Source organism: Protomyctophum bolini (assembly GCF_963924005.1).
Source record: "Protomyctophum bolini genome assembly, chromosome: 17".
NCBI classification, from domain to species: domain Eukaryota; kingdom Metazoa; phylum Chordata; class Actinopteri; order Myctophiformes; family Myctophidae; genus Protomyctophum; species Protomyctophum bolini.
In genome coordinates this window covers 34986725-35006724 of record NC_137878.1, presented here as the reverse complement: position 1 = coordinate 35006724, position 20000 = coordinate 34986725, and the positions used below count along the sequence as shown (strand labels likewise).

Below are 20000 nucleotides of genomic sequence, written 5' to 3'. Positions count from 1 at the left end.
GTCCCATTTGGTTTCATTTTACACTCTCAAGTTTCATGTTACGCTCCCAAAAGTTACATTATTGTTAAACATCTGCACTGCAAACTTAAAGCGATTAAAGGATCATTCGTAACTCAAATCCTCTTGCTTCTTTCTGGGTGTCCCTGGAAATAAAATATCTTGAGATGGAGTCCAGCAGCTGAATACATGTTGGGAGCACCATATTTTTTATTATTATTATTTTTCTTCCAGAATTTAGAAGACGTTTGTAGAGTTGGTCTCAGGTCTTGACTCTTAATGGGTCAATAGTAAACATGGATATACCTATAAATAAGAACTTACGCTATGCTACGCTATTTGCATCGATCCAAGGTGGAATACAATCGTTTGATTGATCGTTAAAATGCATGCGGCCCGCCCATTTAACGCAGCTGCCGTGTTAACACACGTGTCATGGACGGAGATCTCCGACTTTCAATGTTTTATATTGATTCAGTATGAGATCACTCTCTACTGTCTATCAGTGTCTCCATTGAGATCGCTCTCTACTGTCTATCAGTGTCTCCATTGCTAGGAGATAAACGGGAAGTGAATACAGTAAATATAGGTTCCCCCTCGTGGACTTCAACGATAGCCGAAATCTTAAAACCCTTTTGTCTCGGATTCTATGATCCCAGATTCCGATTCTAATCAAAACAAGCTTTATTTGCATCCGATTGCGGCCTCGTCGCTGGTCGCGGTTACAGTAATTGATGCCTCAGGTGGTCCGCGGTCGTCCCGCGATAGGATTGCATAGCCTTTAGCTGTGACTTCCGGGCCCGGGTAATTTTTGCACCTTGAATAAGTTCTGCACTGGAATGGACACAGACTGAAACAATGCTGGCAGTCATACATTATGGAAACAGCTGTCGAGCTGTGGTACCCTCTTTGAACCACTGGTTAAATGAGACCCCTCAAAGTGGGGTCCAGGAATCCCCCCCCCCCCCCCCCCCCGGGGGTCCTGCAGCAAACATATAGGAACAGTTTAAAAATGTATGTCCTGTTTTATTTATTTTTCGGCTATTTGGAAGTATACAGCTCACAACCCGTTGTATAGATTGACAATTTCATAAATGTTGACGAATCTCGAAATCTCGTCCCTGTGGCCATACATACATACACAATATGGAGTCTTGTTTGAGAAAACAACAAGCCACTGCTATCGACATAAACGGTTTAATAAAAACATCAACGTTCAATCAGCGCCCCCACTTTGGGGGTGGTGCGAGAGAAGACCCCTCTTTAGACATCAGCCCAAACACTGCAGTCAGAGAGAGTGCGTGTGTGTGTGTGTGTGTGTGTGTGTGTGTGTGTGTGTGTGTGTGTGTGTGACAGTGTGTGTGCTCGGCTCACGTGCGCGCGTGCATGTGTGTGTGTGTGTGTGTGTGTGTTTGCCTCTGCTACAGGCGGTGAAACCCACCCACCCAACCTATAAAGCCAGTGCAGCAGAGGAGGAGGGAGGCCCTATCAAATGAATCCGAGCCCTTTGTCCCGTATCTGATGAAGCCTGCAGCGAGGGTGTCATTGCTGGTGACAGTGGCTTGTTTTGGCCGCGGCCGTGGCGTGCACACGGGACAGGATGCCTCATAACTGCGGCATTCCATGCACCACGGAGCCCTCTTATAATGTATAGCCTATATATATGCACATGATCACACAGAGAGGAGGGAGCATTATTACACACACACACACACACACACACACACACACACACACACAATCAAGAGGAGGGTGTTTGCCGGCACGCACGCACGCACATGCACATGCACACACACACACACACACACACACACACACGCTGACAATTCTGCAATGACAAGCCTGCAGTGCATTGCACACGTCAACACAGACGGGGAGCAACGCTCCACACGCACACGCACACACTACCGTTGCTTGCCGGGAGGGGGGGAAAGCAGATCTACAAGCTGACATTGTCAGTTTGGAGAACTGCTGTTTTTTTTTTCTTCTCGGCAACAACAACCCCTCTATGGCTATGCACACAAACAATAATATATAGGCTACCGTCCAGTGCCAGAGGGTGTCGCTTGCCGAAAAAAATAAACAAATCTCCAAGCCGTGTCAGCTTGTAAATGTGTTATTTTTCGGCAAGCAACGCCGACATTTGTATTTTATTACACATGTTTGCATATAGGGCTAACACCCTAATATTACTCACCTTCATCATGCCGGGGGCCAGCGGGGCCCATGATGATGATGATCCGTCCCGGCTGTCCGGCGGCATGCCGGTCCCCAGTCCCGATGCGCCGTCCGCCGCTGCCGGCGACACGCCGGGCGCGTAGACCCGGCTCCCGAGGATCGAGCGTTTCACCAAACGTCTAGTATGCATGGCTTTTTCCAACGACAAAAACAAAAAAACAAACACGCACAAAAAGCTATGTCAAAACGCAAAAAACCCCGACTCGCCTATGTTTATTTATTTACAGCCTGTCGTGTTTGTTTACGTCGCGGGGTTATATTTTACTGTTGGTAAACAACCGGAGCTGCTGCGGCAGCGGGCGCTCCTCCTCCCACAGCCCCGCTGACAGAACGCTGGCGAGCGGCGACATCACGGCACGGACGAGCCGACACGAAAGCACCTTCCAATCCAACCGTCCGGGAAGCGCGACCCCGTGTTGTATCCGGAAAAACAGCCCTTCAAATGAAGGCAAGGATAGGTTTGGGTTCGCCGTGTAGTACTAACGGCCTGTCCATCCAGCCACACACACACATATACACACACGGTGACACACACATACATACACATACACACAAGCCCCGACAGTCCTGTTTGTTTTTCAACCACTGCTGCCCTGCTCTGCTAGGCTGCTTGGCTGGAAGACACGGAACGGAGTACAGACTACCACGGCTTCGGAATTGGAATGGCATGTAGGCCTAGTGGTGGAAATTGGAATTATTACAATTTTCAAACTAGTTTCATAATGCAATGTGACAAAGCTCATATCTTTATTTCCTTTTTAAATAGGTAGGCCTACCTTTTTGTTTGGAATGTTTTTTTTTTAAGAAATAAAAAAAGGAGAACAAAAAATGTGGAGTCCGGATCCAGTGTGCTGGGCTAATCCAGTCCGGTAATGTGTGTGCTCTCCAGAGCCCGGTCTGTGCCGGCGGAAAGCTGCCTGCTGTAAACATGTGCGGTCTGGCTGCAGAGCATGATTGGTCCATGTGCTGCAGAACAGCGCCCCAATTGGTTCACGGAGCACACGCCTCCACGAGCCCCACGCTACACCCCATGTAGGTGGACTCTACATCCCATAGCCCGGAGGGACGGGCTGGCGGGCTGCTTGGCTTGTGGAATCATCATGGTGGTGGTGGTGGTGGTGGTGAGGTGATAATAATAATGTTATTAATATTATTTATTACCATATTATTCCATGGACAGCTGTCCGTTTGAGATCAGACAGTTTAATTTCATTTTAAAGTATTGTTGTACAACTGCTACGGGGATGGAACCCGAAAAGTACTATGACTTGTTGTTCACATCGGGGTCCTTCAAGGTTTCACTTGACTGGCAGCTTACCGGCCGTCCCTTCGGGCTATGGAATCCAAACTCTAGCTAGCTTCATTTTTTTTTCTCTCTTATTTTCCTTTCCTGTCACAGTTTTCCTTCCAACTATAGATTAGAAGAAGGGAAGGGAATGTATAGGCCTATTCCAACCTGATTTCAAAACAATGACACAACGAGAGAGAGAAAGAAAGAAAGAAAGAAAGAAAGAAAGAAAGAAAGAAAAAGTGTGTGTGTGTGTGTGTGTGTGTGTGTGTGTGTGTGTGTGTGTGTGTGTGCGCGTGCGTGCGTGCTCGTGTGGACTGACAGACTTAAAGAACCTTGAACTTGATGGACCACTTTTTTAGGAATACTTGTTAAACAGTACACACATATTTCACTGAGTTTGTTTTTTGTGACATTTTATGTAGATATATTAAAAAACAGTACCTCAAATTTCCATGTATTGTTGTACTTTAATATGTTTTGATAAGAAATATTTATTATGGAATGTATTATATCGGGAAAAATATACCGTAGGTTACGTAGGTAACCACGGTTATGTGAGCGATTGGATCACTCCAATATATGATAGTTCCGTCCGCAGGCGGAGCGTCGAGCGGACTTACCGATGATCCCGTGCTAACAGCCACGGGAAAATGACGTGTGAGTGAGGCACCGCCTCCCGAGGTTACTTTGCTCGCACACGTCATTTCCCCTTCCTCGTACCCTTTCCGAGGCGTGATAGATCACCGCGACTATAATTGGAGTGATCCAATCGCTCACATAACCGTGGTTACCTACGTAACCTACGTTATGTAGCGCTATATTGGATCACTCCAATATATGATAGTACACTACCAGATCAGTCGGGGACCTATCAATGAGAACAAGAGCCAGGCCCTCCCGGTGGGAGCGGCCAGCCCCAGCTCAATCACAAAGAGGGGCCCACTGTCTCCGAAGGAGCAGAGGCCACCCCTAAAACGGCTTGTTCCAACCGGTTCTCAGGGACCACATTGACGCGGTAGAACCTGGTGAAGGTACTAGGCGACGTCCAGCTGGCTGAGGCACAGATGTCCGAAAGGGGGACACCCTTAAGCTGCGCCCAAGAAGTAGCCATGCCCCGAACCGAGTGCGCCACCACCGCGGGCGGCAGAACCTGCCCCGTGGTAGGTTCTGTGTGGTAAGCACAGGCAATTGTATCAACAAGCCAATGTGAGAGTCTTTGCTTTGAGACCCCTTGGCCCAAGACTCTATCACCATAGCATACGAAGAGCTGATCAGTCAGTCTGACCGCCTTCGTTCGCACGACGTAGGCGTCCAAAGCCCTCACCGGGCAGAGGACGTGAGGAGCCTCACCCGAGCCCTCCCCACTCAAGGGAGGGACATAGGCAGACAGGTGAAGAGGCCGATTCACATGTCCCACAGACAGAACCTTCGGCAGAAAGGAAGAATTGGGTCGCAAAGTAATACTCGATTTACCGGGACCCATCTGGAGACACTCTGCGCTCGTAGAGAGCGCATGGAGCTCCCCAACCCTCTTTGCAGAGGTGACTGCCAAGAGAAACTCAGTCTTCCATGAAAGGTGCTGAAGAGAGGCAGTATCCAGGGGCTCGAAGGGAGGCTTCCCGAGTGCTGAGAGCACCAAGCCAAGGTCCCACGTGGGGACCTGAAGAGCCTTCACTGGGTGGAGGCGCCTTACTCCTTTCATAAAGCGTGACAGCAATGGATGGTTACCCAGCCGTCCGTCAAAGCCATCAGAATGGCATGCAGAGATAGCGGCCATATACACCTTTAGAGTGTTGGCCGCCCTGCCCTCGTCCAGCAGTGACTGCAGAAAGTGTAGCACAATCTGAACATCACAGTGCTCCGGGTCAGCACCACAGGTCGCGCCCCAAGTGCGGAACCGGCGCCAACAAACCTGGTGTGTTGCAACCGTAGACGGGGCTCTGGAACTCTGCAACTTACGTAGAACTCCCTCTGGGAGACCTAGACCCGACCACCTGCGCCTCTCAGGGGCCAAGCCCATAGCTGGAGGCGATCGGGGCGGGGGTGCCACAGGGCTCCCTGAGCCTGCAAAAGCAGGTCGGGCCTCTGAGGCAACTGCCACGGTGTCCCCGCGACCAGAGACAGTAGCACCCTGAACCAAGGGCGTCTCGGCCAGCGTGGGGCTATCAGAAGCAACCGATGGCCCTCCCTCCCGACTCTGTCCAGCGCAGCCTGGATCAGGGGAAATGGAGGGAAGGCATAGAGCCGCGTCAGCGGCCAGTCGTGAGCTACGGCATCCAGGCCCAGAGGCCCTGGAGGATTTGCCAGTGAGAACCAACTGGGGCAGTGAGCGGTTTCCTGGGAGGCAAACAGGTCCACCTGTGCCCTCCAAAACCTGTTCCACAGTTGTTGCACGACCTGAGGGTGGAGACGCCAGTCCCCCTCTTTCGGTCCGTCTCTGGACAGCATGTCCGCTGCAGAGTTCTGGACCCCCGGGACATACGTGGCCCGAAGAGATGGGAAGTGAGCCTGAGCCCAAACTAAGAGCTCCCGCGTCATCTCGTGGAGACGGCGGGACCTCAACCCAGCTTGATGGTTGATGTAGGCTACAACCGAGGTGTTGTCTGACCGCACCAACACATGCCGGCCTTCCAGATGCCGAAGAAAATGCCGAAGCGCCAGGCACACAGCTCTGAGCTCCAGCACCTTGATATGTTGGACAGACCATGGCGGACTCCAGCGGCCGCTGGCCGCCATGCCCCTGTACACAGCCCCCCAACCTTCCAGAGAGGCATCGGTGCACACCAGTTCCCTGCGTGTCATCCTGCTGAGCGCCCTCCCTGACTCCAAGAAGGAGCGGGCACGCCACAGAGTGAGTGCGAGCACACAGGACTTCGTCACCAGGAGACGACGATGTCTGTGTCGCCGCCGATGCAGCTTGTGGGCATTGAACCAACGCTGCAGCGGCCTGAGATGAAGGAGACCTAAGGGGACCAGCGACGAGGCCGCTGTTAGCAGGCCCAGTAGGCGTTGGCAGTCCCCGACGGACACTGTCCGTCCCAGGCGGAACCGGAGGAGAAAGGACAGAATCGTCTCGACTCTCTTGGCGGGCAGACTCGCCCTCATGAGAGATGAGTTTATAGCCATCCCCACGAAGACCACGTCTTGTGAAGGGGACACACGGCTCTTCTTCTCGTTCAGGACCAACCCTAGCTCCTGGATGTGTTTTAACAGGAGGCTGGTGTCCCTGGCTGCGTGCTCCATGGACGGAGCACAGAGGAGCCAGTCGTCGAGATAATTCAATACCTGAATGCCCATGGAGGAGAGGGGCTCCAGAACCGCATCCATGCATTTTGTGAAGGTGCGTGGTGCAAGAGAAAGCCCGAAGGGAAGTACCTGGTATTCGTAGGACTCTCCCTCGAAGGCGAACCGGAGGTATTCCCAGTGGCTTGGATGGATGGGCTCTTTCATGAGCCCACACTAGAAGCTCCCGCGTCATCTCGTGGAGACGGCGGGATCTCAATCCACCTTGATGGTTGAAGGCCACCACCGTAGTGTTGTCTGACCCGACCCACACATGCCGGCCTTCCAAACACTGAGGAAAATCCCATAGAGCTAGGCGCACAGCTCTGAGCTCTAGGACGTCGACGTGTCGGACCATCCGTCCCAGGTGGAACCGGTGGAGAAAGGACAGAATACTTTCACTGCTCTGTCTGTCCTGGCTTGGCCGGCACCTTGGAGTGTAAAGACCAAGTGTGCAACATAGGAGCCCAGCAGCATGGCTGCATTAAGGCGGGCCACAGCGGCCAGGACATTAACGTGCCGTTCAGGAGCTGGTGACTTGTCGACTCGTCGCAGGTCCCAGCAACCATCGTACTTCTCTACGGCGTCTGACAGCCGGAGTGCCCACAGCAGGGAGACTGCCACCGCCGGTGGGGTCTTGCCCATAATCTTCCACACTCACAGGTGGGAAGTGGCCATCCCGGTGCTGCACCGTCCCAGATGGGGGAGGCGATTGTCACCAGGGAAGGAGCCTTGTGGGTCGACGGCCTCTAGCCAGGATGCATAAAGCGAGCCAATAGAGCCCGTCAGGTCGCAGGCTCGACAGCGCAAGGGGAAAGGTTGACTACCTAGTCACCTCCCTACTAGGTCACGCCTAAATGTCGTCGGGATCGGACTCGAGCCCGCGACACGCTGTCGGGCCGGGATACCAGCCTAGATGCCTGGACCACAAGGCCGGCCCAGGCCAGAGTCCTGCCACCACTGGGTGTGCATGCTCTAGACCCAGGCAACAAAGCAGACACAGTGCCCGATGGGCTGTGGCCAGCTCTAAGCTAACAAGCAGCGAAGGCTACCGCCAAAGCTAGACTGTATAAACCTGCATCACACGTCGTATATCAGCCTTCGGCTCATACGGGTGACAGGACAGAAATATAATATGTACAGTATATTATATATAAAGCTTCATCGCACTTATTCAGGCGATAGGACAGAAGTATAATATACACCGTCACTGGTGTAATGTAACGTACACATACACATCAGACTTCACCACACACCGTATATCGGCCCTTGGCCTATACGGGTGACAGAAGTCAGATATATAGCATTTAAAGCTGCATCAAACACTGCATATCGACCCCTGGCGTATACGCATAATAGGGTAGAAGTATAATACATAGTTACTGTGTAACGTGCAATATACTGGCAGATAAACCTCAGCACCCACCGTATATTGGCCCTGGCCTATACGGGTGATAGTCTACAGACAACAGTCACCTGTCAGCTGTGCAACACAGGAACACATAAAGCTGTATCACACACCGTACATTCGCCTGTGGCTTATACGGGTGATAAGACATTATATACCCGGTTACCTGTGTAACGTATATAATATACAATATATGCTATATCACACACCATATATTGGCCTAGCTTTAGCTCATATGGGTGACAGCACAGAAAGAGTTAAATATACAGATAAACAGTTACTATTGAACTCACAAATGTATAAAGCTTTATCACACCGTACGTTAGCCCGTGGCTTATACGGGTGACAAGACAGAGAATATTATATACCCAGTTACCCTGTAACGTATATAATATACAACATATGCTATATCACACACCATATATTGGCCTAGCTTCAGCTCATATGGGTGACAGGCAGCACAGAGAGATAAATATACAGATGAACAGTTACTATTGAACTTACAAATGTATACATAAAGCTTTATCACACCGTATATTGGCCCTTGGCTCATACTGGTGACAGCACAGAAAATATTATATACGCAGACACCCGTGTACGTATAGAATATATAGTATAACCATATCACACACCGCATACTGGCCCTTGGCTCATACGGGTGATAGAATACCAACAAGAGTCAACTGTGCAGCGTATAAATATACAAGGCTGTACTACACAGTATATTGGCCCTTGGCTCATACTGGTGACAGCACAGAAAACATCATATACGCAGACCTGTGTATATATAGAATATACAGCGTAGCTATATCACACACCGTATACTGGCCCTGGGCTCATACGGGTGATAGAATACCAACAGGAGTCACCTGTGCAACGTATAAATATACAAGGCTGTACTACACAGTATATTGGCCCTTGGCTCATACTGGTGACAGCACAGAAAACATCATATACGCAGACCTGTGTATATATAGAATATACAGCGTAGCTATATCACACACCGTATACTGGCCCTGGGCTCATACGGGTGATAGAATACCAACAGGAGTCACCTGTGCAACGTATAAATATACAAGGCTGTACTACACAGTATATTGGCCCTTGGCTCATACTGGTGACAGCACCGAAAACATCATATACGCAGACCTGTGTATATATAGAATATACAGCATAGCTATATCACACACCGTATACTGGCCCGGCCTGGGCTCATACGGGTGATAGAATACCAACAGGAGTCAACTGTGCAACGTATAAATATACAAGGCTGTACTACACAGTATATTGGCCCTTGGCTCATACTGGTGACAGCACAGAAAACATCATATACGCAGACCTGTGTATATATAGAATATACAGCATAGCTATATCACACACCGTATACTGGCCCGGCCTGGGCTCATACGGGTGATAGAATACCAACAAGAGTCAACTGTGCAACGTATAAATATACAAGGCTGTATCACACAGTATATTGGCCCTTGGCTCATACTGGTGACAGCACAGAAAACATTATATACGCAGAAGACCCATGTAATGACGTACGTATATACAATATAACTATATCACACACCGTATACTGGCGCTTAGCTCATACGGGTGATAGAATACCAACAAGAGACAACTGTGCGATGTATAAATATACAAGGCTGTATCACACGCCGTATATTGGCCCTCGGCTCATATGGGTGACAGCACACAAAGAGTTAAATGTACAGTTTCCATGTTAACTTCATAATATGTGTAAATAAGTATAATATACAGTCACTTAGTTGCAATGTATAGTATAGAGAAACTGTGTCACACCACTTAGTAGCCTTGGGCTTTACAGGGGTGACAGAATACAAATAACCAGTTGCTCATGAAACTTACAAATGTACAAAGCTTTATCACACATGATAAAAGCCATATGATATACAGACACTTGTGTTAATGATATAGTATAGGAAGACCTTATCACACACCGTTTATTAGCCTTTGGCTTTATACGGAGGGACAAGACAGGACAAAACAAGTAACAATACTTTGTGTAGTGCTTGTGCAACTGCAATGTGAATTAGCACCGCAGCCAACTGAGCTCTCGATCTCAGCTGTGCCTGGTGTACTGTGTCATGTGAGCGGTCGATTTAATACCCGCGCTATTCTGACGGATTTAAATCACCACAGCTCCTCACGGAGAGCGAGTCACAGTAACGAGACGGGGGGAGCAGAGAACGCGTGGCGTCTCCTTCTTTCCCTGGGAGACGAGCTAGCTGCCGAGTGGCTAGCGAGACCCGCTCCGCAGCCGTCTAGGGAAGGCGTCCGTTCCCGAAGTAAGAGCCGTGAGGGACCGGCAAAGCAGACAGACCGTCAGACAAACGAAAGACAGCTAGTCAACAAGGGCAACCTCCTATGACGCCGTAGCGCGAGCGACCGGCTCGTGCCACCGTAGCACGGTGGTGTTTTTAGCTAGTAGCTTCCAACACACTGATACAAGAAGGCAACTCAGAGAGGAGCCAAGCTGGCTGCTCAAAAGGAGTTATACACTTCTTACGGTAAATACCTTAGTCCTTACCAATCGACGACGCCGAGGAAAGGAAAGAGGAAGGGGAAATGACGTGTGCGAGCAAAGTAACCTCGGGAGGCGGTGCCTCACTCACACGTCATTTTCCCGTGGCTGTTAGCACGGGATCATCGGTAAGTCCGCTCGACGCTCCGCCTGCGGACGGAACTATCATATATTGGAGTGATCCAATATAGCGCTACATAACCAACGTTTAGTGATGGTGTGACAATTGTCCATGTTAGTGTTTTAATCTACTACATACTATAGTACCCTACCCTATAGATCAGGGATACTCAAATAGATTTACCTGTGGGCCACATTACAAAAATGGCAAGGGGCCAGGGGCCAGTAGATAAAATTACGACATTAATGATACTTGATAACTTCTCTCTTTCAATTGCTTTATTTTCGCAAAATGTATCAAAGTACAATGTGCATGCACACAATATGTAAATAAATAAATGTGTTACATTTTCTTGCATAAACACAAAGAGCTGTTTCCATAACTGCACAAATTATTGCACATAACATGAGTAGCTGTTATAATAACATAATAACATAACATGAGTAGCTCTTTGCCTGCCTGCCTGCCTGCCTGCCTGCCTGCCTGTCTGTCTGTCTGTCTGTCTGTCTGTCTGTCCATGAGTAGTTATTTGTCTGTCTGTCAATGAGTAGCTGTCTTACTGTCTGCCTGTCTATGAGTAGCTGTCTGCCTGCCTGTCTATGAGTAGCTGTCTGTCTGCCTGCCTGCCTGTCCAATTGTCCATGAGTAGCTGTCTGTCTGCCTGTCTGAGTAGCTGTCTGCCTGCCTGCCTAATTGTCCATGAGTAGCTGTCTGTCTGCCTGTCTATGAGTAGCTGTCTGCCTGCCTGCCTAATTGTCCATGAGTAGCTGTCTGTCTGCCTGTCTATGAGTAGCTGTCTGCCTTCCTGCCTAATTGTCCATGAGTAGCTGTCTGTCTGTCTATGAGTAGCTGTCTGCCTGCCTGCCCAAGTGTCTATGAGTAGCTGTCTGTCTGTCTATGAGTAGCTGTCTGCCTTCCTGCCTGTCCAATTGTCCATGAGTAGCTGTCTGTCTGTCTATGAGTAGCTGTCTGCCTGCCTGTCCAATTCTCCATGAGTAGCTGTCTGTCTGCCTGTCTATGAGTAGCTGTCTGTCTGTCTGCCTGTCTATGAGTAGCTGTCTGCCTGCCTGCCAGCCAGCAAGTTGGTTAACAGAAAATAAATTGTTATGGCTGAGTAAAATAAAATACAATAAACACAATTTGCCTGAAAATAGATTACCCAGCTATGACCTTTTTCATGAAAAAAAATGAGTAGTGATATGGCTGACTGAGTAAAATAAAACAATCTACCTGAAAATAGATAGCTATAAGTGAAGAGCAATTTCCGCAATTACCATTTCCGCAATTTCCTCAATTTCCATTTCCGCAATTTCCATTTCCACCATTTCCGCAATTACCATTTCCGTTTCCACCATTTCCGCAATTTCCATTTCCAACTATTAATGGCAGCTGGGTTTCATCATTCAAATAAAATAGAATTCTGTCCGTTTAGCTATAAAATTATGTCAGGGAATAGGGATACACAGTATATGTCTTTCATTTGCATTGCATCTCCCCCCCCCCCCCCAAGCTTTTATTTTCGTTCGAGTAATAGTACAACTCTAATAGTATTACTTATAATAATGTAATTAAAGATAACTTCATTCAGATTTATTTATTTTTATTTCATTTTCCAGATTTTTTTTTCTTCTTTTTTTTAGATTTTCATTGGTGGGCCAGTCATAATGGTCCCGCGGGCCTGATGTGGCCCGCGGGCCTGAGGTTGAGTATCACTGCTATAGATGTACTGTAATTGCCCTGAGTCTTCCTAGGGCTCTATACTAGGCCCCTCCTGTTTTCATCCCAACACTAAACATTTTACACTTGCTGTTTTCATCAACATGATGTGCTTAATAGCGCCATCAATATTGCGCATAACGTCTTGGCGAGACATTAAAAAAGACACGGCACAGAGCGACTTTGTTATATATCTTTTAATAGAGTCATCCGCGTAGCAAAATATTTACATGCGCACACAGATAGTCAGGCGGAGCGCGCTAGCTGTATGACATAATGACACTAACTGCCCCGCCATCAGAGACGGGTGTCACTGGTGGTACTTAATGGTCTCATTGGCACCCCACCCTACCCCTGGCCCCAGAGAGAGAGAGAGCAGATAGTAATATTTTTATTTTCAAAACAATAAAAAAAACTGGTGTTTGTGCATGTCTGGGTGTGTGTGTGTGTGTGTGTGTGCGTGCGTGCGTATACAGTATGTGCTTAGGGGTAAAACAAAACAGCAAAATGATCAGTGTGTAAGTATAAGTAATTAGTGTGAGTGACGTGCAGATTGGATTTGGCACTAAAGCGTTCCCATCCAACGATTCCTTTGTTGGCTAAAATAATCAAAGGAATCATAGTCACTAATGAAGCCACTTGTTTGGCAACTATGTCTGGGATTTCATTTTAAAAGATATGTTTGGGATTTTAAAAATCCTTTTATTGTTGTAAAACTGTCTATTTAGCAAAGCTGTGCGTGGGTAGGATACTGAATATCTGCAGTATGCAGTGAGTACCAATACTACCAAACTGATGTGTTTTTCCATAATGACAATGACTCTCCACAGCGCTGTGTTAAAATGCCATGCGCTTCTTATAGTGCTTGCTGGCCTTATAACTCTGTCTCATTTACTTTCAATAGAGGCGGGGAGCGTGTCGCATCTCAAATGCACGTTTAATGCAGCAACGCATGGAAAATGTAATAGGATTTCATGACGCTGATAACATTTAGCGTGTGTGTGTGTGTGTATGTGTGTAAGTGTGGCTAATGAAACATGAACCTACTCTGCATACGATATTTAGATAACGGAGGCTAGAAATAGAGTGTGTCTGTGTATATTTGTATTATTATACTTGCGAGGGGTTAATGTCCCTACACATATATTAGAATTTGAGCAATAGACATCGGTGAGGACAATGTTCGTGGTAGTTATAAGATAAATGGTTGTTTTATGGAAAAGAAAACAATTGTGGAGCTTAGAGGAAAATATTTAGGTTCTTAATTGGTTAAGACCTGAGGCTGATTCTACAAGACTACAAATGCTATATCAGCAGTTCTCACACTCTCTCAAAAATAGCAGATGTACAAGCTCGGAGTGCGGCATGATGTGACCATGCAGTGAGCTTGTACATCTGCTATATTATGAATAGCCAACGCAAAAATCTTAAACGACACAGATGCTTTCCTGGATTTAATGGCGTTAAGATGAGACATTTAGAGTTTGGTGTAAGGGTTAGAGTCAGAATAATGTCATATTTATACCTAGTTGCACACAGCTGTCGCACACCGAAAATAGCGCTAGATCACTCTTAGATTGGCTATTTTCAGCTTTAGGCTTAAAGAAAATGAAGAAGAAAGAAATTATAATGGTATTCATGAAATTGCTGTCCTAAATGTTGACGTCCAAGCACGTATAGTAATAGAAGTGTGTGTGTGTTTGTGCGCGTATGCGTGTCACTGTGTGTGTGTGTGTGTGTGTGTGTGCGCACATGTGTGCGACAGGGGGGGTTGGAATTCTGCAAAAGGGAGATATCGCTGAAACAGATATTTACACAAAGCCTGGATAATTTCTCTTTTGAAAATAAATAAAGCGTTTGCAGAGCAGAGGTGAATTATTTTCTCTTTTTAAATAAAAGTACCGAACCTCACGGCTAGTTCATGTACCAACATATTGTACCATTTCCTTCTTTTCATCAGTAATTGGTCGCTATATTTAGCCCCCAAAACGGCGAAAAGGGCAAACGTACAAGCTCCTGTACGAGCTTGTAGATTGGCGTTTTTCACACATTATAATGAAGACCCATGGACAACTCAGAATAACAACAGAGGCAGAGCCCAGTGATTCTCAACATTCTTCATTTCAAGGACCCCCAGTTTGATATGCATTAGGCCGCAGAGCCTTATTTGAAATATATATTTTTTAAATCTCTGGGACCTGATCTATACTGTGAAATCTATTGATCTGCATTATAGCACAAATAGCTTAGCTGAAGCTCTTCAAGGGTCCATTTGGGTCCTAACTATAAATCGTTAAGCTGAGGACCCACTCAAGGACCCCTGGGGGTCTCTGAACCCTATGTCGAGGACCACTGGTATAGATAACATTCATTCAATAAAAGTTTTCCCTTATAACAAACGTATCAGCACTTTCATATTACAAAAACTATATACTTTTCCCACTCGGGCACATATAGTACAATTAAGTAAAATGGTACATAAAAAGTCATGGCTGCGTAACGACGGGTTAAAATAGTACTCTAACTATTTACAGGCCTTGCTTGGCGTGTCGTCAAGTGCTTGGGTTACGTTGAAAAGCATTGCGATATCTAACAGACAACGACACACTTTGGGAGAGGTTTGGGTTGTCGTCGTAACTCAAAAATTTTGTGAGATATCTATTCTGCAAAAGTTTAATTCTTGATTAGAAATTGATATTCCAAATCGTCAGATGATTTACGTACATTGCACTGGTTTAGCATAAAAAACAATGTGGAATATGTAGAATATATTTTCTTTTACCCGAGGCGGGGTTGGTAAAAGTGTTCCTTCCACTCGCTACGTCCGGCCAGGGAAACTCCCCCAGGTGAAAAGAAGCAGCTTGGACTCCAGTCCTCATCTATAGAAGGAAGCATGAGGTTGGTCTGCTGCCCCCCAGGTTGGCAGAGGAAGTGTAGCACCCAGGATTACATTAGATAAGTGACACTGGGTGAAAAATGGGTTGCAAAATCGTGGGATAAAAATTATATATATATATATATAATTTTTAAGAATATCAATTTCTAATCAACGGAGCAACTATTGACAATATCAATCCCACCAATATTTGGGGTTCCATCATGGCAAGGCGACAACACAACCCAAGCCTCTAACCAAAGTGTTAATTTGTGCACGGTTGGTAGTGGATAAAGAGGACGAGAGGTTCTGTACAAATGCAGGTACCATAACACCGAACCATTGTGCTTAAAAATGCTGAGGGGGTGGCAAGTGGATTACAGAGTGTACTGTATGCGTACCTACAACAGGAAAAGCATGAGCTAAAACACGTCAAACAAACAAAACAAAACAAAAAAAGAACAAATACAAATCAACCAATACATCCACAATAACTCCGTGAATTAGTTGCTGCACTTATTTTTTCCTGTAAGTATTTCGAAAGCGTGTCCATTCTGTGCCTGACCAAATAATTTCCAAGGAAAGCAGTCTCAGTTGAATACTTCATCACGAGAATAAGAAATCACAATAAAATGTGTGGTCTCACCACATGTGTCCATTCATTGTGATATTGAGTTCCACACCTGAGTGGAAAACGTACCTTGACAAGTCACATATCCTTCACAAGCTATGTTCACGTAGAATTCTATTGAAATTCTTTTTTTTACCTTGCTTTCACAGACGTTACTCATCATTTCACAATTGCACACGATAATGCATGTTCAAATAAATACAAAATTGATTCAAAATACGTCCAAAAGAAAATGCATTTAGAAATGCATTAGGGACACCGCTGTCGTTGTGTACAACAACATGCAACCAACTCCTCAGTCCTGCTTGCTATTTTGGTTTTACACATGACTGACATTCCAGATATTTCATCTTACGATATTTAGAGGAGCCCATTTGTTTGCGCGGACACTCAGCCTCCCTGGAAAACAACTGCGTTCAGTCAGCCGTAGTTTTGCTTGTCGCCGCGGTCTGTCGACCGTAATTGTCGTCTGTGGAAACTGTTTGGTCATTGTTTAAGACGGGGGACAGATGTGTTGTCACTTAAACTGCCATATATGCTGTGGAATGCACACACACAAAAAAAACCCTTTCCCACAGAACGTCTGACAGAGAGTGCAACGGCAGGGGGAATCTGCCTGGCTAGAAATAGCCCCCCCCCCCCCCCCCCCAAAGAAAAGCATGCCACCTCGGCCCCCTTGAATAAACCCTGACCCTGACTGACCTGATATAAGCTACAAAGACACTGGTTCACTGGCATCATGCCATTCTGCTGATATTACCTTCATAAGTGCATTAAAAGAAGAGAACATATGGCACAGAATTCTAAGTATTGATAGGATGTGCTGTCATGCGTATCGCACTGTCATGTGTGTGCTGCGACTGGGTGTCAATCTGATAGAGGCATGACAGTGAATTTTAATCAGTCCGTATATAGTCCAATGTTTTATCCATCTGTGACCCTCCGCGGTGAAACCTACTCAATTCATAACATGTGCTACTGAGAGATGTGTCAGTGGAGGTTACTGCCTGATTTAAACTTGGTTGTACAACACCAGCGCGCAGCCTAGAATAAATCAACCTTAACACTGACACGGGAAGCTCAGCGCTCAGTACTCCGTACCATCGAGCGATTTCACTCACTAGTACCGTTATTGTTACCATCATCACTGTTAACGTCCGCCCTCACTGGATGACTGGATTAAAGGGGCCCAGGGCAGATGTGTGTACCCAAGCTGATGAAGAGGCCACTGATTCCATCAAAAATGCCATGGTGCCGCCAATACCCCCTGAGTCATGCAGCAAAGGCATTCGAGGCATTCGAGACCGATGGCCGTAAGGTAGTCCTCAAATAAGATCTATGAGGAGAAAGCGTCCCTCTTCATAAAACGTCTGACAGGCTGCGATGGACGGGGCGATAAAGACGAGAAAGGTATCGGGTGGTGTCAGAAGAGAGGGGGGGAAGGGGGGGGAGTCAGAGGCGGGACATATCGCGACTGAGGCCCATTTCCGCAAGATTCTCGTAGTCGGGCTCGGGCACGCTGCCGTTGGAGTCCTCCTCCGTCCTGTGGTCCACTCCGTTGGCGGTGCCCCTCTTGGGTATGCAGATGGTTTCGTACCCGGGGTCGGCGCCGTCCGAGGCGGCGGGCTCTCCGCGGGCTCCGTCCGGCGGCGGCGGCGGGGGAGTGCCGTCGGCCTGCGGGTAGATGTCCCGGACGGTGGCGTAGAGGTCGCTGGAGGACGAGGCGGGGACCAGGCCTTTCAGCTCCCCGATGCTGCTGTAGTCGTGCTCCTTGTCGTCCTCGCTGGTGGCGTCGCCGCCACAGTGTGGCACCGTGGAGTACACCGCCGACTGGAGGGAACACACACACACACACACACACACACACACGCGCACGCACGCACGCACGCACACACACACGCACACACACACACACACACACACACACACACACACACACACACGTTAGTTATTCTGCAAACTCCTGACTGTGATTACTTTCACTCACTTCAATCAGGTTTATTATAGTTAACCAATTAAACCGCAACATTCTTATTCTGGGGAAAGTTTGGGCAGAAAATGAGCTTGTTGATGTCGGCTATTATCCTCCTTGTGCCCAGCAGATAAGGGAGATTTTACCATTACTACACGCCAATTACTCTGATCTCTCTTTACAAGCGTTCCAAACGAGATGCTTGGTTAAGTCAGAAAAATTAGGACAGAACATCAGCGTTCTGGTCAAAACCATGCGACGTAGATTCAGAGATAATAAGAAGATGTCCGGGAGCGCTGAGCAAGGCAACGGCCGCTGTAAAAAAAAACGTGTCTCCACACGTCCTGGGCCTCCTACGGGTGTAATTATGAAGACATGTGGACACGTCCCGGGCACAATAGGTGTTAATGGGTTAAGTGGTTAAGGCACACTTACCTCACTGTCTGATGAAATGTGGTTATCGAACCCTGGCGAGGGAGACTGAGGGGAGTTCAACTGCAGGAGGACAGAGAAAACATAGGAGTTTAAGATATTAAACATTAAGAACATCGCTGATGGGAAGCCAACAGTCAGTGACAGACGGATCAATGGCGGTGCCGAGGGGCTGAACAATCCCCACGTGTCGCGAGCGCGCACTTCACACTCGAACAAACTCCGCTCGGGAGTCATCCATCAAATGGGCGGTGCCCGGTAGCGCGTCTCGCGATGGCTTCGTCCCCGGACGTTGGGTCCCGCGCCGCCACTCTATTTGATACATCATACTATATTGTTATAATGGTTGTTTATATGCAGTCTTCATATTTCATACTTTATAAACACTTAGTTATTACAGTACTTTTAGAATACATTGACGATATGACATGCTATTTGGTATAGCCTGTATGAGTTGTAAGAGCCACTGCTATGCGCTATAGGCCGGATAGCTATTGTTTCTGTTAGAGAGGCAGCGGCTGAAATCTCGTCAGAGGGCACTTTTGGAAAAAGAATAGCGAAAATAGCAGATCTACAAGCTCACAACGCATTGCAGCACGACGTGTCGAGAGCTTGTAGATCAGCTACTTTCAGGGCGCAACCCAGCACTCTTTATCTATAGGAGATGCGGTGTGTAACGACATGGATTTCTAAACTAATTTGTTCAACGCAAAATGGTGCGTTCCAAGTTCAGGAGACTTCAGGAAAAAAGCTAACTGTGGTCTGAGCCCCGTGCTCGTTACCACCCATCTGTGTCAGACTTCTCCACACCATATCATGTACTGTACTTTAAGCACTGTTTCCCAAACAGTGGGTCAGTGGGTTTTTGTACTATATTTAATTTATTATTATTATTTCAAATCAAAACATTTCGAAAATTCAAAATATATATATATTTTAAATTAGAAAACCAATGTTGTGAAGAAGTTGTGGAAATAGCAGATCTAGAAGCTCACAACATGTCGCTTTTGTGAGCTTGTAGATCTGCTATATTCTCACCAGTTGAGCTAAAAGGTTTGGGAACCACTGATTTAAAGCATACCTGTACTATCACTAACTGGAATAGTGTCTCAATCTGTCTTCATCTGTCTACAAATGCACTAAATCTCTGCATGCTAGACAGTCTGTGTGCCCACCCTGCGTATCTTGTGAGATTGTAGATTGGCTAGAGTGACACAACCAAGCATAACATGACTTAATTGTCTCTTCTCCGTGATTCCCTCCCTAACATTTTAGTCAGTTTTTGAAAAAAAAAAATGAACACTCCCACAGACTGCACTGACTCCCACAGACTGCACTGACTCCCACAGACTGCACTGACTCCCACAGACTGCACTGACTCCCACAGTCTGTAAAAACCAGATTCATAGTCTGGATTTACGGTGGTGAGTAAAAACAGAGAGAAGGGCCGGAGCGGTGGCGGTGGTTTCCGCGGCTCGTGACGTCA

General features: G+C 47.1%; 2 protein-coding genes across 4 annotated transcripts in view; both read right to left on the bottom strand.

The window, feature by feature from the left end:
- Positions 1–2775, bottom strand: part of znf704 (zinc finger protein 704) — a 79993-nt gene extending 77218 nt beyond the window's left edge. Inside the window, exon 1 of the mRNA XM_080788256.1 lies at positions 2195–2775. Within this exon, the coding sequence (XP_080644382.1) occupies positions 2195–2365 (171 nt within the window). The 5' untranslated portion in view covers positions 2366–2775. The remainder of the gene's footprint in view (positions 1–2194) is intronic.
- Positions 2776–12796: 10021 nt separating this feature from the next.
- pag1 (phosphoprotein membrane anchor with glycosphingolipid microdomains 1) overlaps positions 12797–20000 on the bottom strand; it is a 76256-nt gene continuing 69052 nt past the window's right edge. For all 3 annotated transcript variants that reach the window (XM_080787480.1, XM_080787479.1, XM_080787481.1), the window contains exons 11-12: positions 18518–18577; positions 12797–17940 (exon numbers count right to left, since the gene is read on the bottom strand). In XM_080787480.1, coding sequence (XP_080643606.1) covers positions 17563–17940; positions 18518–18577 — 438 coding nt within the window. In that variant the 3' untranslated portion in view covers positions 12797–17562. The remainder of the gene's footprint in view (positions 17941–18517; positions 18578–20000) is intronic.